Source organism: Etheostoma cragini, chromosome 20 (assembly GCF_013103735.1).
Source record: "Etheostoma cragini isolate CJK2018 chromosome 20, CSU_Ecrag_1.0, whole genome shotgun sequence".
NCBI classification, from domain to species: domain Eukaryota; kingdom Metazoa; phylum Chordata; class Actinopteri; order Perciformes; family Percidae; genus Etheostoma; species Etheostoma cragini.
In genome coordinates, this window is record NC_048426.1 from 22,205,061 (window position 1) to 22,222,929 (window position 17,869).

The 17,869-nt window shown below is 40.0% G+C and overlaps 2 protein-coding genes across 4 annotated transcripts in view; one reads left to right on the plus strand and one right to left on the minus strand.

Moving 5' to 3' along the window:
- The window catches only part of trappc12 (trafficking protein particle complex 12), a 34,059-nt gene extending 32,349 nt beyond the window's left edge, over positions 1-1,710 (plus strand). For 2 of the 3 annotated variants that reach the window (XM_034857669.1, XM_034857668.1), the window contains exon 12: positions 1,384-1,632. In XM_034857669.1, the coding sequence (XP_034713560.1) occupies positions 1,384-1,626 (243 nt within the window). In that variant the 3' untranslated portion in view covers positions 1,627-1,632. Of the gene's footprint in view, positions 1-1,383 lie in introns of all 3 variants that reach the window. The other variant, XM_034857667.1, reaches the window with a different exon arrangement.
- Positions 1,711-2,658: 948 nt separating this feature from the next.
- adi1 (acireductone dioxygenase 1) lies at positions 2,659-7,777 on the minus strand. The gene is made up of 4 exons (XM_034857712.1): positions 7,508-7,777; positions 5,582-5,701; positions 4,893-5,072; positions 2,659-4,217 (listed from the first exon to the last, which is right to left on the minus strand). Exons 1-4 carry the CDS (start codon positions 7,634-7,636, stop codon positions 4,101-4,103), a joined length of 546 nt encoding a protein of 181 aa, XP_034713603.1. The 5' UTR covers positions 7,637-7,777; the 3' UTR covers positions 2,659-4,100.
- Between the last annotated feature and the right edge of the window lie 10,092 nt (positions 7,778-17,869).

Consider the following 17,869-nt stretch of genomic DNA (forward strand, 5'->3'; position numbering starts at 1 on the left):
TAAGAAACACAACTTAAACCAAGGCCAATTGCATGCAGTGTGTTGTCTCATCAAACATATCAGTGGATCTATCGTCATACGCATACTTCAGACCAGGCGTGCACACCGTTTTCCAGAGAGAGAGTGAAATCTTGGTTGTTTGCAGATTTCACTGATAATATTTTTGCATTCTTTTTATTGGCATTGGAGCCATCATTTCCCTGTCGTTGATCATTGAATTTCACCCTGAATTGTGAAGCTCTCTGTAAACTTTGTTTCAATATGAGCTCCATAAATTTCAATCATTGAGCATCCCTCTGATGATTGATAATGATGACTGAGATATCACCGCGGTGATGGTTTGCACATACATGTGATGAATTACTGGTCTGGGCGTTATAAATAGCCACAGCCTGGTAATGACAGCTGTTGTGGGGCTGTCGGAGAACCTCGCAAAGCAACATAATCAGGGAGGTTGTACTAGTTCCCTGCCATTGCTCTTATTCAGTATCAATATGCAAACTGATCTGTAAGGATGTCTCGACATCTATTTACGGCAAACATGATTAAGATTTATAAAAACAGAATTGTGCATACCTGCGGCTTTGTAAATCTGACGTAAATAATGTGTATACATATTTCCGTCTGTGTGCGTACACACAGTTTTTAGTCATGAATCTACAGTTTAATTTGGCCCCTGGAGTCAGGACATGCTTAGCTTGGCATAAAGACTGAAAGCAGGGTGAAACATAAAGGATGTGCCCACCAGCAACTCTAAAGCTCACTAATTAACACGTTGTAACTCGTTTGTCGAATCACAACACAAAAAGACAGAGGGTTTTTTTTTGGGGGGGGGGGGAAACAAAACACAGAGAGGAAAGAATGGAAGGGCGAGACCTAACAAAAACACAACAGCAGGAACGGAGCTCGCACCTCACCAACAAGACACACAACAACAGACACACACAAACAAAAGACATTGACAGAGAGACGGAAACAAGACACACAGGACCAAACACATGCAGACAGAAGCAAAGGGGGCAAAAGCACAAGTCTACAACATGGACATCAAGGACTCAGCAATGCTGAGCCAAGAGTACCAAGTCTTTGTGGTGCTGCATTTATGCGAGCCATAGAGAGCTTCACGTGTATGAGGTTGTTTCCAACGTGTTGCAATCATTTTGTTGGAACTATTTTTTGTCATCCTTCCAGCTTTTCTGTGCAATGTCTCCGGTTATCATCGGGGCTGCTTGATTTGGTCATCAATTTTATAATTTATCATTTTAACTGGGGAACTCAAATGAAACTCCAATCCATCTTCAAAAGCTCAACATCAGCCTCACACCAAGTAGAAGGATGCAGTCGATACATTTTCGATAACTCTTCTGTCCTTCCTCCTCCAAGGCCAACAACAACGCAGCGGTTTGCCTGCTCTATCTGGGCCGTCTGAAGGAGTCCCTGGGCCAGCTGGAGGGCCTGGTGCAGCAGGACCCCGCACTCTACCTCCACGAGAGCGTCCTCTTCAACCTGACCACTATGTACGAGCTGGAGTCGTCTCGCAGCACCCAGAAGAAGCAGGCTCTGCTGGAGGCGGTGGCCGGCCGCGAGGGGGACAGCTTCAACACACAGTGTCTCAAACTGGTCTAAGAGGCAAGAATATGAACACACACGACCGCATTCTCATCCAGTGTGACAGTGAATAGAGTAGAATCTGTAAAGGAATAGTACCCACACGCTTTTTTCTTTCAGTACTGGTTTTATTCTCACAAAATGAAAGTGGGAAGGTACTCACTTCTCTTCACGGCAGCCCGCCGGGGGCATGACACTCCTTATCTTTTGGAGGGGGTGACCCACTTATGTTTCACACATTTTCTTAAAGCAACAGAAACCACGGACAGCTCATACAAGCTGGTGGAAATGGCCCTACAATGGCCGGTTTATTTGATTTTACAGATTAAAATAATAGTTTATTTTGGGGAAATTAGCTTTTTTACTGTGAGTTAGATGAGAAGATCGATACCACTCATGTTTGAACCGTAAATATTAAGCTTGAGTGAAAGTTCTGTGTTAAAGCAATTGTACTAGAGAAAAGTCTTTTCCGCTGGTTAACTTACAGTACAAACGGACAAGCTCACCTTGTAATTGTCCCGCCAAGAAACTATTCAACTGGATGCAAGCTCTAGCTTCATATTTAGCGTGCAGACATCAGATTGGTTTTTATCTTCTCATCTAAATCTCTGTAAGAAGGCAAATAAAAGAATTTCCCAAAATTTCAAACTATTCCTCAATTATTTTTTTTATGAAAGAGTCACACCGATACAGAGAAATCATTAAGTTGAGCATTGTGATATTGGACTAGAGACTTCACAACATAGATGTTCAAAGCACTACAGACTGGTATTGGTTTTAAGTGAGACACAGGCTCATAATGGGAGTCTTGACATGGGCATTATCCTGAGCTTCAGTATGCTTAAAGACTAATAAACTACCACAGAGGTCTGACAGCCTCTAATACTGGATTGACAGGCAGAGACCACTCCATTTCAGCTGCCAGGTGTATTAACTCATGCAGTTAAAATACATAAGCCCTTCAGATTGCATCGTATCCTGTCCAAAGCTGTAAAATATTAGGAGTCTAAAATTGTAAATATCAGAGAAGCTGATTTTTTTTTTTTTTTTTTTCTGCTTGTGATTATATCAAAACTCTTTTTGTTAAATCTTTTATTGATTTGTGCTGGTGGATCTTTAATTATTATGATTTACATATTGCATTGATCATATTTATGTATATTAAAATTTGTTTTATCCTAAATAAAATTATTTTAAATCAACGTGTCTAGTTTAATGCAAAGATAATAAAAAACCAAAAGACAGATTGAAAATAGCAGCAGCTTTATGTCCCACACAACAAGAAATGTACATGAATCTGTCAGAGAAGTTCCAGCCCATTAGCAGAGACGGGTAAAGTTACATCGGACTTCACATTCAGAGATTTGAATAGGAAATTAGAAAATACTATGAAACAGTTGTAGATCTGTAAAGTAAATCTGATCTGACCAAACACAACCAATTTAGGAGAAGGCACAGGGCTTCCCCCAGTGCATAGCAAACCTGGTGGACTACCGAGCATAAGTTGCCCCTCAACCAGGCCTCAGCCACTGGGGAAAACATTTTAAAATGTATTTTTAAGATGTTTTTAAACTAGTTACAGAGGGGCGGCTCGGTTGGAAGCTTAAAACGTCATATTTTCAAATCTGCAGTTAGCTTTTAGCACCGACTTAATGTAGAGCCCTCTGAAATCTGTCTTTTTTTTTTTTTTTCTTTTTTTTTTTATTCTCAATTTGGCAATTCCGTCCATGATTCTGTTATCACAGAAACTATAGGGCTCTACATTAATGCTGCATCAGTCTGACTGGCCCCAGCCGGGCCCTCGTTGGAAAAAAGATGCTTGCCACCGGGCTAAACAACTTTTCTGGGGGAAACTTTTATGTAAGTTAAAATTGATCTTCTCAAAAGTTCTCAAAATGCTACATATGTGATTGTATGTACGGTATATGTTGTGTTGTTGCACCATTATTCCTGATGCATTTGACAACATTTTAATGTCGCTTGTTGAATTGCTAAGGTTAAATACTTATGTTGTTGGATAGTGTACAAGCTTTTATTATCTGATTACGATTTGGCTGTAGAATCAAAAAAGTTTTTTTTTTTGATGATGTTTGGGGCATTTTAGGCCTTTATTTTGACAGGACCGGCTGGGGGATGACATGCAGCACAGGGCCGCAGGTTGGAGTCAAACCCAGGCCCGCTGCGTCAAGGAGCAAACCTCTACATATAGGCGCCCGCTCTATCAACTGAGCTATCCAGGCGCCCTTCTGTAGAATCTAATTTTAACTGATAACTAAAATGTATCGGTGTAAATAGGAAAATACTGCAAAGTCCTGTACCTTTTGAGTGAATGTACTAACTGAAACTCCACCTCTGATTTTGTCTACGTGTAGGCCAGATTCATTTAATTTGCCACTTAAAAGCATCATATGAGTGCATTAGTGCATCATATGACTGCTCTGCTACCGACTGTCTTTATCATTATTGGTCATATGAAATCACACAGCTCTCTCTCAGGATCCCTGCAGAGAAGCCGTGTACTTCTGGCGGATGTTGAAGTCATCAGCGGGTCGGTTGTATGCTTTCCACACTGGCTCCCCCACAAACAGCCTCATGGCTTTGGCGTAGTTCTGTAGAGACAAACGGCGTTCCGATCAGTCTGAATGTAGTCTATATCACTGGAAGATACTGATTGACAGCCGGGGCCCCCTATCGCATTTTCATTACTCGCGACAATCCCAGCAGTCCCACGTTCAGCCACTGACCAAGTGGGGGTGAGAACGGGTTAAATTCATTTCTGATTCATTCTGATATGAAGACAAGATGTGTGTGACTCGAACATCTTACATTTACTAACAGAACCTACAGTGAAAGGCGTGCAGAACATTTCAGACTGTCCTGCAAACATGCATGCATGTTAACATCAATGTACGCTGTGATGAGTTTTCACTGTAAAGTCGCTGAAACTTGCAGTTTCAATCCTGTTGGCTCACTGCAGCGGATGGGTCTGCTGCTCTGTTCCCCCAGTGACTGGCGCGCGCACACGCACGCACACAATCATACACAGTGGATGCAGGGAAAACCACAGATGAGATGTACAGGATGATTTAGATTGAGGACAGCTACACTATTGTAGGTGCAATGATAAGTTAAAGTCCAATAAGTACTTTATCAAACCGTGTGAATGTGTGTCCCAGCTCAGGATAGGAAACTATGCCTTTATGCTGGATTATCAAGGAGCCCCCCCCACTACAGCCCAACCTCGCACTGGCAGGGAAAACCCTGCATTCATCTATGCAACGTACATTCTCATCCAGGGTGAAGCGGTGGTAAATGCCGGCCGGTAGGGTGATCAGGTCTCCCTTGCTCATGGCGATTCGGATCCATCGGTCGTCTTTGTCCCGGACGTCAAAGTAGGCGTGGCCTTCCAGGATGTAGCGGATCTCATCATCCAAGTGCAGGTGCTCCTCATAGAACATCTTGAGCTGAGAGTACAGACACAAAAAGACAGAAGCCTGGATTATGGTGGTTTCTTCATTGAATTATCAAATTCTTCTGCCAATTCACATGCTAGCTGTCCTAAATGTGTCATTGCCTCGTCATCACTGACTGAGAACAATGGTTGTAAACATGTCATAAACCCCTGTGGAGCATATCGTAGTCTATATCATCGGCGTTCCACTTCCAGTTCCTTCCTCTTTCTTTGTGTAGGAATTTTAAACTCTGGTTTTATGAGGACTGTGGTTAACTGTGGACTAGCCAGACTCGCCTTTGCTCCGCAGCGTGTGGATGGTCTGGCAGAGGGAAACTAAGCATTACAATAATATCCCACAGCTCATAAAATCTCACTTACTCTAGTTCATTTTCAACAGTTTGAAGAGTCTTCTCTAACAATGTGACAGTGTTTCTCAAAATAAAAATAAAAAGATTATTAGAAGATCTTGTCAGAATTAAAAAACAATGCACAGCTTTTACCGTACAGTGCTTTGTTTACCTTTTCCTCGTAGTTAGGTAGTGTGTCCTTGTGAATGGAGATAATATCCATATAGGAGTAGCCTTGGTCTTTACGGATCTGCTCCAGCTCTGGGTCTGTTTCATAGATATCAGCATTCAGCTGCAACAACAGGACAACCGCTCCCATCAGTAAACTAACTCCACTTATTTCATTATTTGTTACACAACAGCAAATCCCATGCTACCAGCTAGCCCGTTTGGGAATCTCAGTTAAGCCTGTAACAATTATTACATAACTGTCTAATTAACTTTTTTTTTCTTTTTTTACATAATCCCCATTTCTTTCTTTAACCGCAATTAACTGCTAACATTAGCTAAGGTTTTAGAACTGCATGACTGGTAATTGAGGATTTTGTTTTGAAATTGCAAATATATAAGTGGTTATTGGTCAGACTATCTCCTTTAATTATTATTTCAATTGGTCCTTGAAAGTTGGCACTTCACCTTATGCTCGTTCATAGAAACTAAAATGGGAGGGGGGGATACAGTTGGAAAAATGTTTTAACATAATAAAGAGGATTTGTTATCTTTATAGGCTGTGTTAGTACATTATCTGGGTCACATAATGGTAATATATAGAGCCTTCATTGCCATTACATGTCCAACGAAATTGAATACAGTCCTCAGTGCAAAACAGGAAAACAAATGTATGTATGTACTGTACATGAAGTCTCTTAAGTGCCTTTATTTGTCTTAAAAAGAAATACCACACAGACAAGACATTCGCTGCAATATTCATCCTAAAACTCAAGACACAAGAGGCATTAAGTTTAATCATGGCTCTGAGGATAAAAACTGTTTTTCAGTTTGTTCATGTTTAAAATGTCCTAAAGCGTTTGCCTGAGGGCAACAGCAGTTCGAATAGTGTCCGGGGTGAGATAGATCTTTGAGTATGCTCTTGACTTTTTTGAGGCAGCGAGAGCTATAAAGATCATCTTTAACCTAAAGATAAAAACTTGTTTTCAAAAGTAAAAAAATCTTTTTTTTTGGCCTGAAAGAGACACTTATCGTTTAAACGCAATTATTTCTGAGACAATTATTTGTACAGCAAAATGTTGAATTGTTAAAGCTCCGATCTCATGTAACGTTAATGGTAATATTTGGTAGTTTATAATATTTGGCTATTATACAGTTTGTTTTCCCAACCGTTATAAACTCCCTCAGTTAAGAACTACAAACCAAATGTCGGCATATTTGTTGTCATGTTTAAGTTGTAGAAGGCAGATGTGGAATATGACTAAGAAAATGTACTCAAGTACTGTACTTTAGTACAAATGTCTGGCTTTTCTTTTCATGCCACTTTCTACTTCTATTCCGCTACATTTCAGAGAGAAATCTTTTACTTTTCCCCCCACTACATTCATCTGACATCTTTAGTTATATACTTTACAAATTAAGAAAACACATGCAGTTTTTAAAATGTTAAAGTGTAAAAAAAACAACGTTATATTATAAATGAAACTACCCAACAATATGTATAATACAAATATGTGGAGAACTTACTTGTATTCCTTCAAGTACATTTCAAATATATTTTTTTGAGTAATATTTTCCTGACGATAGGACTATATAACGCTAGTCACGGAAATCTTACTTAAAAAATATATTTATTATGTAACATTTTCAATGCAGGACCTGTTACAGATTATTTTTACAGGGTGGTTTTGTAACGTGACGACTTGTTACTACTACTTCTTCCACCACTGTGGGTCACAGTTATTTAGCTAACCCACTAGCTAGCTAGCTAAGTGACGTTAGCCTAGCTGTTGAATACGAACTTTGACTTTAGCTAACGTTAGCTACTCATGATATAAATGACTGTGAATTTACACAATAGCTGAAATGTAGGAACTTAAGGCAGGCAGCAGCTAACATGGCTTTATACTGTTAGCGCTACTCAACGGACCTTCCAGTGAAAAACGCCGAGCTTTTTCAAGTCGTCCATGGAAACGGACTGGTTTGGGTTCAGTTTGTGCGGCTTTCTCTGGTCTTCATCGGAGCTGTCCATGTACCAGGCTTCTAATGTTACACCCATGCTGGAGCTACCCGCTGGAAGTTTCTACAGCTGGACTCCTACAGAAAATACTGTTACCGTTGCATGTCACGTGACTGAAGCTGCACTTCCTGTATACAATGTGTGTATGGATCCGGGATCACGAGTTGTTCGTGTCTATGGTTATACAGTCACTCCCACATTCTGTTGTCACTCCCCGATGTGAGTCGAGTGCAGATTTGAGTCGCGCATGCGTCAGTTTGTAGGTAAGTAGGCAGCTAGGTAGGTAAGTATATGTGTTTTGTATGATCCCCATATGTAATATGGGGAAATCAGTATGTCTGTATGAGTTTATGTTTGTGTGTACCCCTCTTGTAATATGTAATGTTTTTTAATCTGGACCTTGAGTCTGTAAAATATTATTAAGTTATATCTATGCATACAGAATGTAGGTATGTTATGTTTGTATGTATGCGTGTGTAGTGCTGCCTATGTTTAAATACACGTATGTGTATATACTAAGTGTATTTAATTAAAATAGAAAAAGGGGGTAAAATATTCCTCCTATTCCTTTTTGGACACCAAAATCCTTTGAATCATTTACCGTAATTTTTCTTTAACAAAAATATATTTTTGTCACAGATGTTGATTTTGTTTTCTTGTTTGTACTGAAATGTACATGTTCATTTTTTTATTTTTTTAAATGTTTTAACATGTTCAAAATAAAGTAAAACCAAACTAGTATCACCCTTTATAACAACTGTGAGGGGTGCCATTTCTTTTTGTAACTCGCTAGTTTTTAAACTAACTAGTTATTTCATTGTTATTTGGTACAAAATTGCTTCAGGAGCAGGCAAATTCCACATCTTCTTTGCATTAAATACAATAAAACAGCAGCAATTCCCTTGAAATATGATATTTAAAGCGTTAGGTTTTAACTTTTGAGCATCAAAAGTAAAGTAGTGTCCTTCTGTCTAAACTGAACTTTAATGTAACACCACCAGAGTGTGCTGTAGTCCACAGTCTGTCTACAAGCCCGACTCTACTGTCCATGGAGAGTAAAGGTATTTTTTTGGTATTTATTTTTCAATATCTCTATTTATTTTTGCATCTGTTTTGTCTTAACCAATGACAATATATTGGATACAAGTTCACCTTTTTCAGTAGTTTCTAATGAACTCTCACTCATAGTCCCACACCAAGGCGATTGATGATTACAATCCCCAATGAGGATTTTTGACTTGGAATATGCAACAACAGCAAAATATGTCTATAAATTGAAATACTACTGTGCAATATTTGCTATATTTATTCTTTTGACAAATGCAGTGTTCTCCATAGTTGTCACAGACCCATTACCCCTAGGACAGTGTTGATAACCTGTATATATTTATTAGTTGTGCTCTTTCTCCTCTTGGTTTACAGTAGTGCTCATACTCCAGTTACAGTATTCATCATCTATTGTTTTTTGCACTCTTTTCTACAGTATCTAAGTTATTCTTTGTTTTTATTTTAATTTATTTACCTTGTGTTTAGTCTTTTTCTGTTTTAGTCAAATAAAAATAAAAAATTGTATTTTGTCAGTCTTGAAGAAAAGGCAGCAAATCTTTGATTTGGTTTAATGTCCAAAACAGCGTAGAGGGGAATTTTTATCATCTGCTTTATCCAATTAGATATGTCTTTTTTTTCTTTACACACACACACACACACACACACACAAATATTTATACACACCCACCCTACATGTCACTGACCCTGGGCAGTCTGGATGTATTCACTGTCCCATTTCAGAAAAATCCTGAAATAATATTCAAGATTTTTTGGAATGATTTGAAATGCTGTCCGGTCAGCATGATGTAACATGTCTTTAAAGTCCCAGTCCGCTATCTGCCAGGTTCTTGCACAGAGGGGAACACACACACACACACACAAGCACAGATTCCTATGATGGCCAATATATCAGCCCACACTGCTTCTTTCACTGAGCTCCAGCCCAGGTTTAAAATAGCTCCCACTCCCTCGTAGGTCTTTACCATGATATTTGTGAGGGTCTTGTATAATCGGCGCTCTTTTCTTCCTCTTCATCTATAGTGCTTGTATCCCATTCTGCCTATATCTGTTTCTCTCTCACTCACTCACTCTTCAGTAGGTTTGACAGAGAAAACTGGAGAAAGAAAATCAGTCAGTTATTTTTGAAAGGTAGCCTGTCTGCTCCAGCTCAGACAGATTGGCAAACATTAAAATCCTTTATGTTTATCTTTTGTTGCCTTGCAGTAATTGAGAAATTAAATATGAAGGATGCGGGTCTTGGATTGTACCAAAGACCTGGTTTTATTGGTTATTTGAAAACTTCATCCAGGGGTGTAGCACAACATTCTGGCCCCTGTGGAAAGGTTCTATGGGCCCCTTCCCGCATCCACAACTAGTCATTCTAGCATCTTTTTGGGCCCTCCTCACATGAGGGCCCTGGGTATTCAGCTCCCCCCCCCCATACTTAAGTACAGTAATGAAGTATTTGTACATTATCAATATTGTTTGTTTTGTTGATGTTTTTGTTAATGTGTGAGAAATTGGCAAGTACCTTTTGCGTCCAAATTTATATTTTTTAGACTTTACAAGCTTCAACTTCTTGAAACTTTGCGTGCCAAGTAGTCTGGCTCACATTGCTGATCTAAAGCCTGACATCTGGCACGTTTGCCACATGCACATGTCCCTCCTCTTCCGCTATCTATTTTGCAAGGCCATTGTTGCAACGGTTGTGATGATTTCAAACCAAACAAGCCAGAATGTTTGTTCCCCCTAACACACTCTGGGTGCTATGCAAAATTTCATCATCCTGATCAGCTAGCAAGCATCAATCCAGCTAGCATCTAGCAGAGGTGGGCCGTCAGGGCCAGCCAGGCGTCTCTGCTGGCCGGGAGATCGTCAGAATCAGAAAATGTTATAAAGCGATGGCTTCAGTCACCATGTAGTATTCATGTCTCTGCAATAATGTATTGAAACTCTCAAGGTGTTAAATCACTTTATTCCGCATGATAATGTCCTAGTGCCATGGTGATGTTATTCAAAGGTGTTTTAATTGCTGGAGGATAGTACTGAAGGCCCGGGTGTAAAATACGCAGCCCGCCACATAAAGATTTCAGAATATCAAAGCTTTTCTTTTTTGTTCCTTCCTGGCAACTGCAGGCCCTCTATGGCTTCTTACCATGCAGCCTGAGACACAACCTTGAATCCCGATGCCTTCCATTTTATGTGTGTGTGTGTGTGTGTGTGTGTGTGTGTGTGTGTGTGTGTGTGTGTGAGAGAGAGATTCTGTTGAGATTCAGCAGCTCCTTTCGTCCTCCTCTCTTCACACATGCAGTGCATACAAACAGCTAGCACCCACACAGAACAACACACACACACACACACACACACACACACACACAGACAACAAAAAAGCCAGTAGCCACCCACGCACATGCCCACAAAGTGAAATGCACAGCAACAAAGTGAAGTACAGTATAGACACCTGCTGTAACAGAGAGAGAGGCAGAGAGAGACACTGATGGGCAGAGTATGTTCTGCACTTCTGTTAACATTAGTACTGTGATCACTGAAAGAATGAAGACATAAGGTCACAGTTGAGAGACCAGCAATTGCACAAACTCAATTATTTGACGGGTTTCCCTGCAGTAGGCGAGTATAAATGTGGACATTGTGTTAATGGTTGTGTGCAGTTACGCAAACCTTGTCAGTGGGAAGCTAAAGATCAAGATGACTCAACATGGTGGTGCTATGGCATTTTTAATTGCAACATTATTTTTTTTATTTTTTTTTTATTCTCATCTGTTCCCATTTGATAATGTGATAAATAACCATGATTATGACTGCATGTGAACACAAGACAAGGACCTTAATGCTCGGCAAAGCTTCCCAGGATAATCAGGCAGCAAGGTGCAGTCACCCACCTGCTCAGACCAAGCCGAGAAGCACCTGGTGTGAGCTAAGTGTCGTTGTGTTCTGGTTTGATGAACAGAGCATGTCCAGATCCTCTCCCCAGCTACTGCAGGGAGACTGTCCTCGCCAGAAAAACAACAGCATCAGCCATTTATTTACAAGCGTTCGCTGCCTTGACTGTGGAAGTAGCGTGATGTTGCTAACTGGTCCTAAACCTAACCGGAAGGATGTTGTCATCATTGGTTTCTTTTACCCACAATGACTGAAATACAGGCTGCCTATCCTTATGGGTGAAGGTTGATGGGGCTGTATAACCTGACTTTGTTAACCCAGAACCATCTGAGAAGCCTGTGAAACCTGTGTGCTCTTGAGTTTTATAAAAATAATCACACAGGGTCCTACGTTTCATAAACTTTCAGCCACATTACTTGACCTTCCTCAGTGGATGGAGTTAGCTCAGTTGTCATGGAGACAGCTTAGGGAATCACATGCATAGCCATTCACCAACAACAACCGATATCAAGTTTGCTGACAACATAACAGGGGCTGGTCTTCATCATCAACAGCAATGATGAGTCGACCTACGCTGAGGAGGTTCGGCACTTGGCTTAATCCACATTCTATATTTATTCTTTATATGAGTACTTCAGAATACATTCTGTATAAACTCCTTACATTACTCTACACTTCACTGCTTTTTGCACTTCTTGTTAGATGTTAAATGGCATTTCTTTGTCTCAGCACCCTTTACGCTGTGCAATGACAAAGTTGGATCTAATTTGATAACTTTGAACCACTAGAAGTTCCACAAACAAAACAAAACAATACCAACACAGGACTATGTTTTCCAGACACACAGCTCGTGAACTGCCAGGGCCCTAGGCTGTTCGGAGGCCCCAGAGAGCTGACAAACTTTACTCCACACCGATGTCTTAAAATGGGGCAACTGCAGTGATCGCATCCTCCTCCTCCCACTTACCCAACCAATGGATGATTTGCTGTGACGTTACATGTAATCTGCAGTGACATGTAAGTAGTGAAGATGCCCCATATCATTCTCGTCGACTTTGATGCTCGGGCCAGTTTGTCACAGAACTTCCTGCTTTCCATTTCAGGGCCCTGGTGAACAGGTTAGAGCGTCCACAGAGCCTGCGTGAGCAGCGTGGCTCAATATAGATTTTTGGTCATGAGAAATAATATCGAACTCGTTGTTTAGCAGAATTACATTGTGTTGTTCTATCCTATCCAATATTTCCTATATTTCTAAGCAGATTTTCAAGCCTGTAGTCTGATAGAATACACCACCCCACTGCCGGTCCCCCCATGACTGACTATTGGTCCCCTCCTGGGCCACCTGACTCAAAATCCTGGAATCACCCCTGACATGGGCAGCTTTTAAATGTACAACGCAAACTTGTTCGCAAAGAGTTGGTTATTTAGGCCTACACATCCGGCCGTTACAGCCCAACATTTAGCTCTGGTTTTGGACCAACTCCTGAGAGCTCTTTAGCTGCTAAATGTTCCACTATGTTCACCAGCTATTTTTTAACTGTATGCTGTTTAGTGCTGAGCAGGTATAGTGTACAGTGAGTTTTTAGCACTCTTTTACTGAAAACAGCTACCCACTGCAGTTAAAAACAACAGTGTGAGAGCAGTGACAGTGAACCAGAACAGTACCAGACAGCAACAATGAGTTAAAAGTCCCTATAAAGAGGAGCCGATGGGAGCTGCTGATTCAGTTGATAATTCCCTATAGGTTCATCACTACGAGCAATCCCTTTCACACTGTTTTCATTTGATACTTGTACTTTTATCATACTATACTTATTATTTATTAATATTATTTATAGCTGCTGTAAGAAATATTAAAAGGTGTATCTGCAAAGGGTTAGGATGTCACACTTGAAGGCCGTTGTCACCTCCAACCGGCGGCACTCCACTGCCTCGCTGATCTCTTTCCTAGAACTCTTTGTTTCGGCGTCTTGATGCAACGAACGGTACAAATGGGATTTCAAACCTTGCCCATTTCTCACCCCCACACATGTGGCCAGTCACTGTGCCGAGTGGGTGTGATTATCAGATCAATCTAATCTCCAGGCAGTGGGAAGTTTGGCTAGCCAGGATATCCAGACCTAAATCCAAAAGATTGAGGGTGTGGCATTGAGTAATGAAAAGTCCCCCGCCTACATCAGATGCACCGATGTGATTGGTGCAGCTCGGCTACAAGGGCATAGTTAATGAGAAGCATTACTCCATGGCAGAGTAACTCGCTGAGCAAATTCAAATTGTGCTCTGGATTTCCAGGGTAGAGTTTGTCATGAATAAGCCTGAAACCAAACTGAGTAATTATGTAAACCTTCCCTCCTGATTACTTTTTTTTTTTAGAAAGATGAGTAACAAAGTAACAAAAGATCAAAATTCATCAAAAACACCTCAGCCTGTTCATGACCTCCACTTACAACTTTTAAAGATGAACAACCACAACCTGCAGACAATTTCTAGTTGTTTTGTGATGTGGACTTGTTGCCACCTCAGTGCAAAGAGAGTGACACAAAATAAAATACAACAGCTTGTGCATTTATATTTAACCAGAACATTTGCTTGAACTCAGTCTCCCATATTTCTTAGAGTGCACTGATCCAGTAAAGTTTGATTTAATTAGTTCAAGAATTACAGTAAATCTGGACGCATATTTTTACAGACTGTGTCACAAACAGACTGTGTCACCTGGCTCAATAAATCACCAAAGTCCCTGTGGTGGCTGGGGAACAGGCACACAGATGAACTATTCATAACGGTGGTCTCTCTCTCACTCTCTCTCACTCTCTCTCACTCTCTCTCTCTCTCTCTCTCTCTCTCTCTCTCTCTCTCTCTCTCTCTCTGTCTCTCTTTCTCTCTCTCTCTGGCCTTATTCAAAGTGCTCTAATTAATCAGCTTTAAATAGATGGACAGACCTACATTACTGACACAACTCCTCATACACCATGTGCTAGTCAATACACAGATAGCACCACAGGGGGTGTGTGTGTGTGTGTGTGTGTGTGTGTGTGTGTGTGTGTGTGTGTTATGGACAAGTTGCAGGAACAGCAATGTTTTGGCAGTTAAGTGCAGTGACGTTTTTCCCAGTAATGAATGACCAAGCAGAGAATTTTCTTTGATATCAGTGAAACAACAGCCTTAAAAAGACGAACTTTCTTTTTTTCTTTACTTAATCCTTCAATCAACAGCTGAAACAGACAACAAACAGGCCAAAGTGAGTCATGGTTCACCATCAAGTTTAGTTTTTATTTGCACATTAATGCATTTCAACAAGGCTTGGGAATACGGTACACAACAAGATTTTACATAAATCATCTTTGTCCACTAAGAAGTCTCTCAGGTCTTAGTTCTTAATCACCAATAAGCTTTAACAGGGATCAGCATTAACATGAACAGCAAAGTATTGTTATTTTTGTTATTATGACGCATAAGGCCTGATATTAATGAATTTTACAAAAGTCAGTGCAGATGTAAAGTAATTTATGCTTAATATATCACAGTGAAACTAGATGCCTTGCCACAGTTAAATGCGAGCGGAAATCAAAGATTGTTTCATTGATAAAAAATTGTACAGAAAACTATCTTGCCCATCCTCTCCTTTGGTCCGATGTGTGAGCTTTAAAGTTTAGTTATCAAGACAATCTACCCAGCAGACAGTAAAGCAGTGGGGTTAGAAAATAAATTGCCATTATTCCAATAGAAACCATGTTTTCAAGTGTTACACAGCATAGTGCCAACTGTTTAATAGAGAAAATCTCCCACAGGTTAGATTTAATTAATATTTGCATGACACCTCAGCCAGATTGTAGGGCTGGTGTGACGCAATAGGCAGTGGGGAACACCAGACAGTGTGTCCAGGTAGTTGTTTAAATGCCATGGCCTTGTCCCATTTTAACAGCAAAAATAAGTCAGCTTCAAATAAACAGCACGGCTCTCTGTACATGACATGCCAGAGCTGGCAGAGAACCACCAAGAAACTGCCTGGAGCCCAACTGTGGAGCTACAGGGGCAAACTGGCCCTAAACCTGATCTATACGGCATTCTTCCAATTAGGGCTGCACAATTCATAAACCAATATATGGACTAGTATAGCTGTATGGGGACTAGTTTAATATCCAAATGGGGGCGCAATATTTTTTAAAGGCAAAATATGTGTTGAACCATTCTGAATTAAGCGTTGTGGTGCTTCAGAGACATCCCAGCCTAGAAATTGTGTCCAACAGACTAAAGCCTCGCAAACATCACACTACAATCATTTTAATTTTAATATATTTTTCAATAACCATGCAAATGATACAAAAATTATCATTCCCTCCAATATTGTGAATCATATTGTAATATCAGTCAAAAATAATCACAATTAGATGTTTTCCTCTTATTGTGCAGCGTTAGTTACAATGCAATTTTTCATTCAGAATAAAAACGAGATTGCATCATTGAAAATGATGTCTCTCATAGTCATAACACATGCACCCGCTCCGTGCCTTTATATTGCTCATATGTAAAATGTGAGTGGACTGTGTCCAGACTATGTGCAATATCACAATGTGAGTTCGGCCACTTTCAAACAAGAGCTAATACTTTCATGTTTCTAAAAGATACACTTCCTGAATTTAATAATGCACTCATAGATAACAAAATGCAACGCTAGATTAAACAAAGCTTGAACATGACCCGTGGCCCCAAAAGTTCCAGGTTCACTGTCTTTGGTAATTTGATTAATTGCAGATTTGTTGGCACCACATCAAATAAGACATGCACTTATTTATGAATTTACTTTGTGACCCCAACTTTTTTTTTATTATTATTATATTGGTTTACATCATGGCCACTGAAAATAATTGATTCTGATTGGGAGATGCAGAGGATGATCAACTTTTAATAACCGTACAGTAGCCTGTAACCGGTAAACACTATAACCTGTATGTTGCAACCAAAGTCTAGCCAAAGGCTTAGCTTAAGAGCCTGTGGCTGTTGTTAGATGTATAATCAACAAGATATAGATACAAAAAATAACCCAGCAGATTACATTTTGGATGTTTCTGTGATTCAGGAATATCATATAACAGACCTACCTAACCTAACAGTTGGTAGGTCTGAGGGACAGCTGCAGGCGAAAGGAGAGAGGAGATGTGAGCAAAACTGCACCAAAAGAAAAGAAAAGACTTGGAAAAGGTAAGAGTCAGTGATAGAGAACAAACGAACAGTGTGTGTCCATGACAGGAGGAGAGACGCAGCCTGTGTAAGGGGAAGCGAGAGAGCTAGCTAGCTAACATAGCGTTAGCAAAAGCCCTATTTTCTGATGTTGTCAATTGCGTATGTGTTATAACAATCTTAACACATGTACATTCAATGCATTTTGACATGGTTTAGAAAATAACAAGTAGTCAGAGGTTGTGGTCATGTCAAACCTTTGATAGTCATTAGCTCAATCCCTGGTAACACATTCACTTCCTAAAACATCCCCACAATCTTGCAGCTTTAAAAATACACAGTATGTAATTCCTCCATGGCTGTACTTTTAAGAGAAAAATATAAAACAATAAATAATAAATCTATCACTAAACCAGACAAGTGCATTTAGACTTCGACTAAATCCTGTTGGTTTGCACAGAGCAACATCATTAAGAATAGGGACTGGCGGCACATTTCAATGTCCACAATAGCAGTTAAAGATGAACAATGCAACAGTTCTCAGTTTGCAGAAAAAAACGAAAACCAAAAAACACCAGTGTTACGGCATCAGTCGCAGTCAAATCAAAATAATATGGCTGCATCATCCCCACAATAGATTCACCTTTCAAAATTGAGTGCCATTACCTTGACGTTCAACACTGATAACACAAAAACAAATTTACTTGCCGTGGAGTTTGTCATAATTCAAACAGTTCCTCCCACTGCCCAATTTGAAATTCAAGTGCATATTTAAAAATGCATGAGTGCACCTGCTGAGGAAACATTTGCCTGCCAGGACGTAACTTCCCACACATCCTTTCATATCCACATTGTATTGTAAAGGTAATTATTATTGACTAAGTGACAATGATTTGTCAAGCTTACGCGTTTCCTTTGTCACATATGTGATAGGATAAATCTGCTAGCACTGTGCTCTCTTTTAAAGGTGCTACATGTGTAGTTGTTCACATCAGTAAATGATTACCACATTCATTTTGAAACATTAGTATAATTAGTCAACAACGGAATCACTGCTGGGATGATTGGCAGCTCTACCATTCTCCACACTGCATTTTACATTGTGTGCCACTGACATAGCACAGAAATCCAGAGCGAAATCTC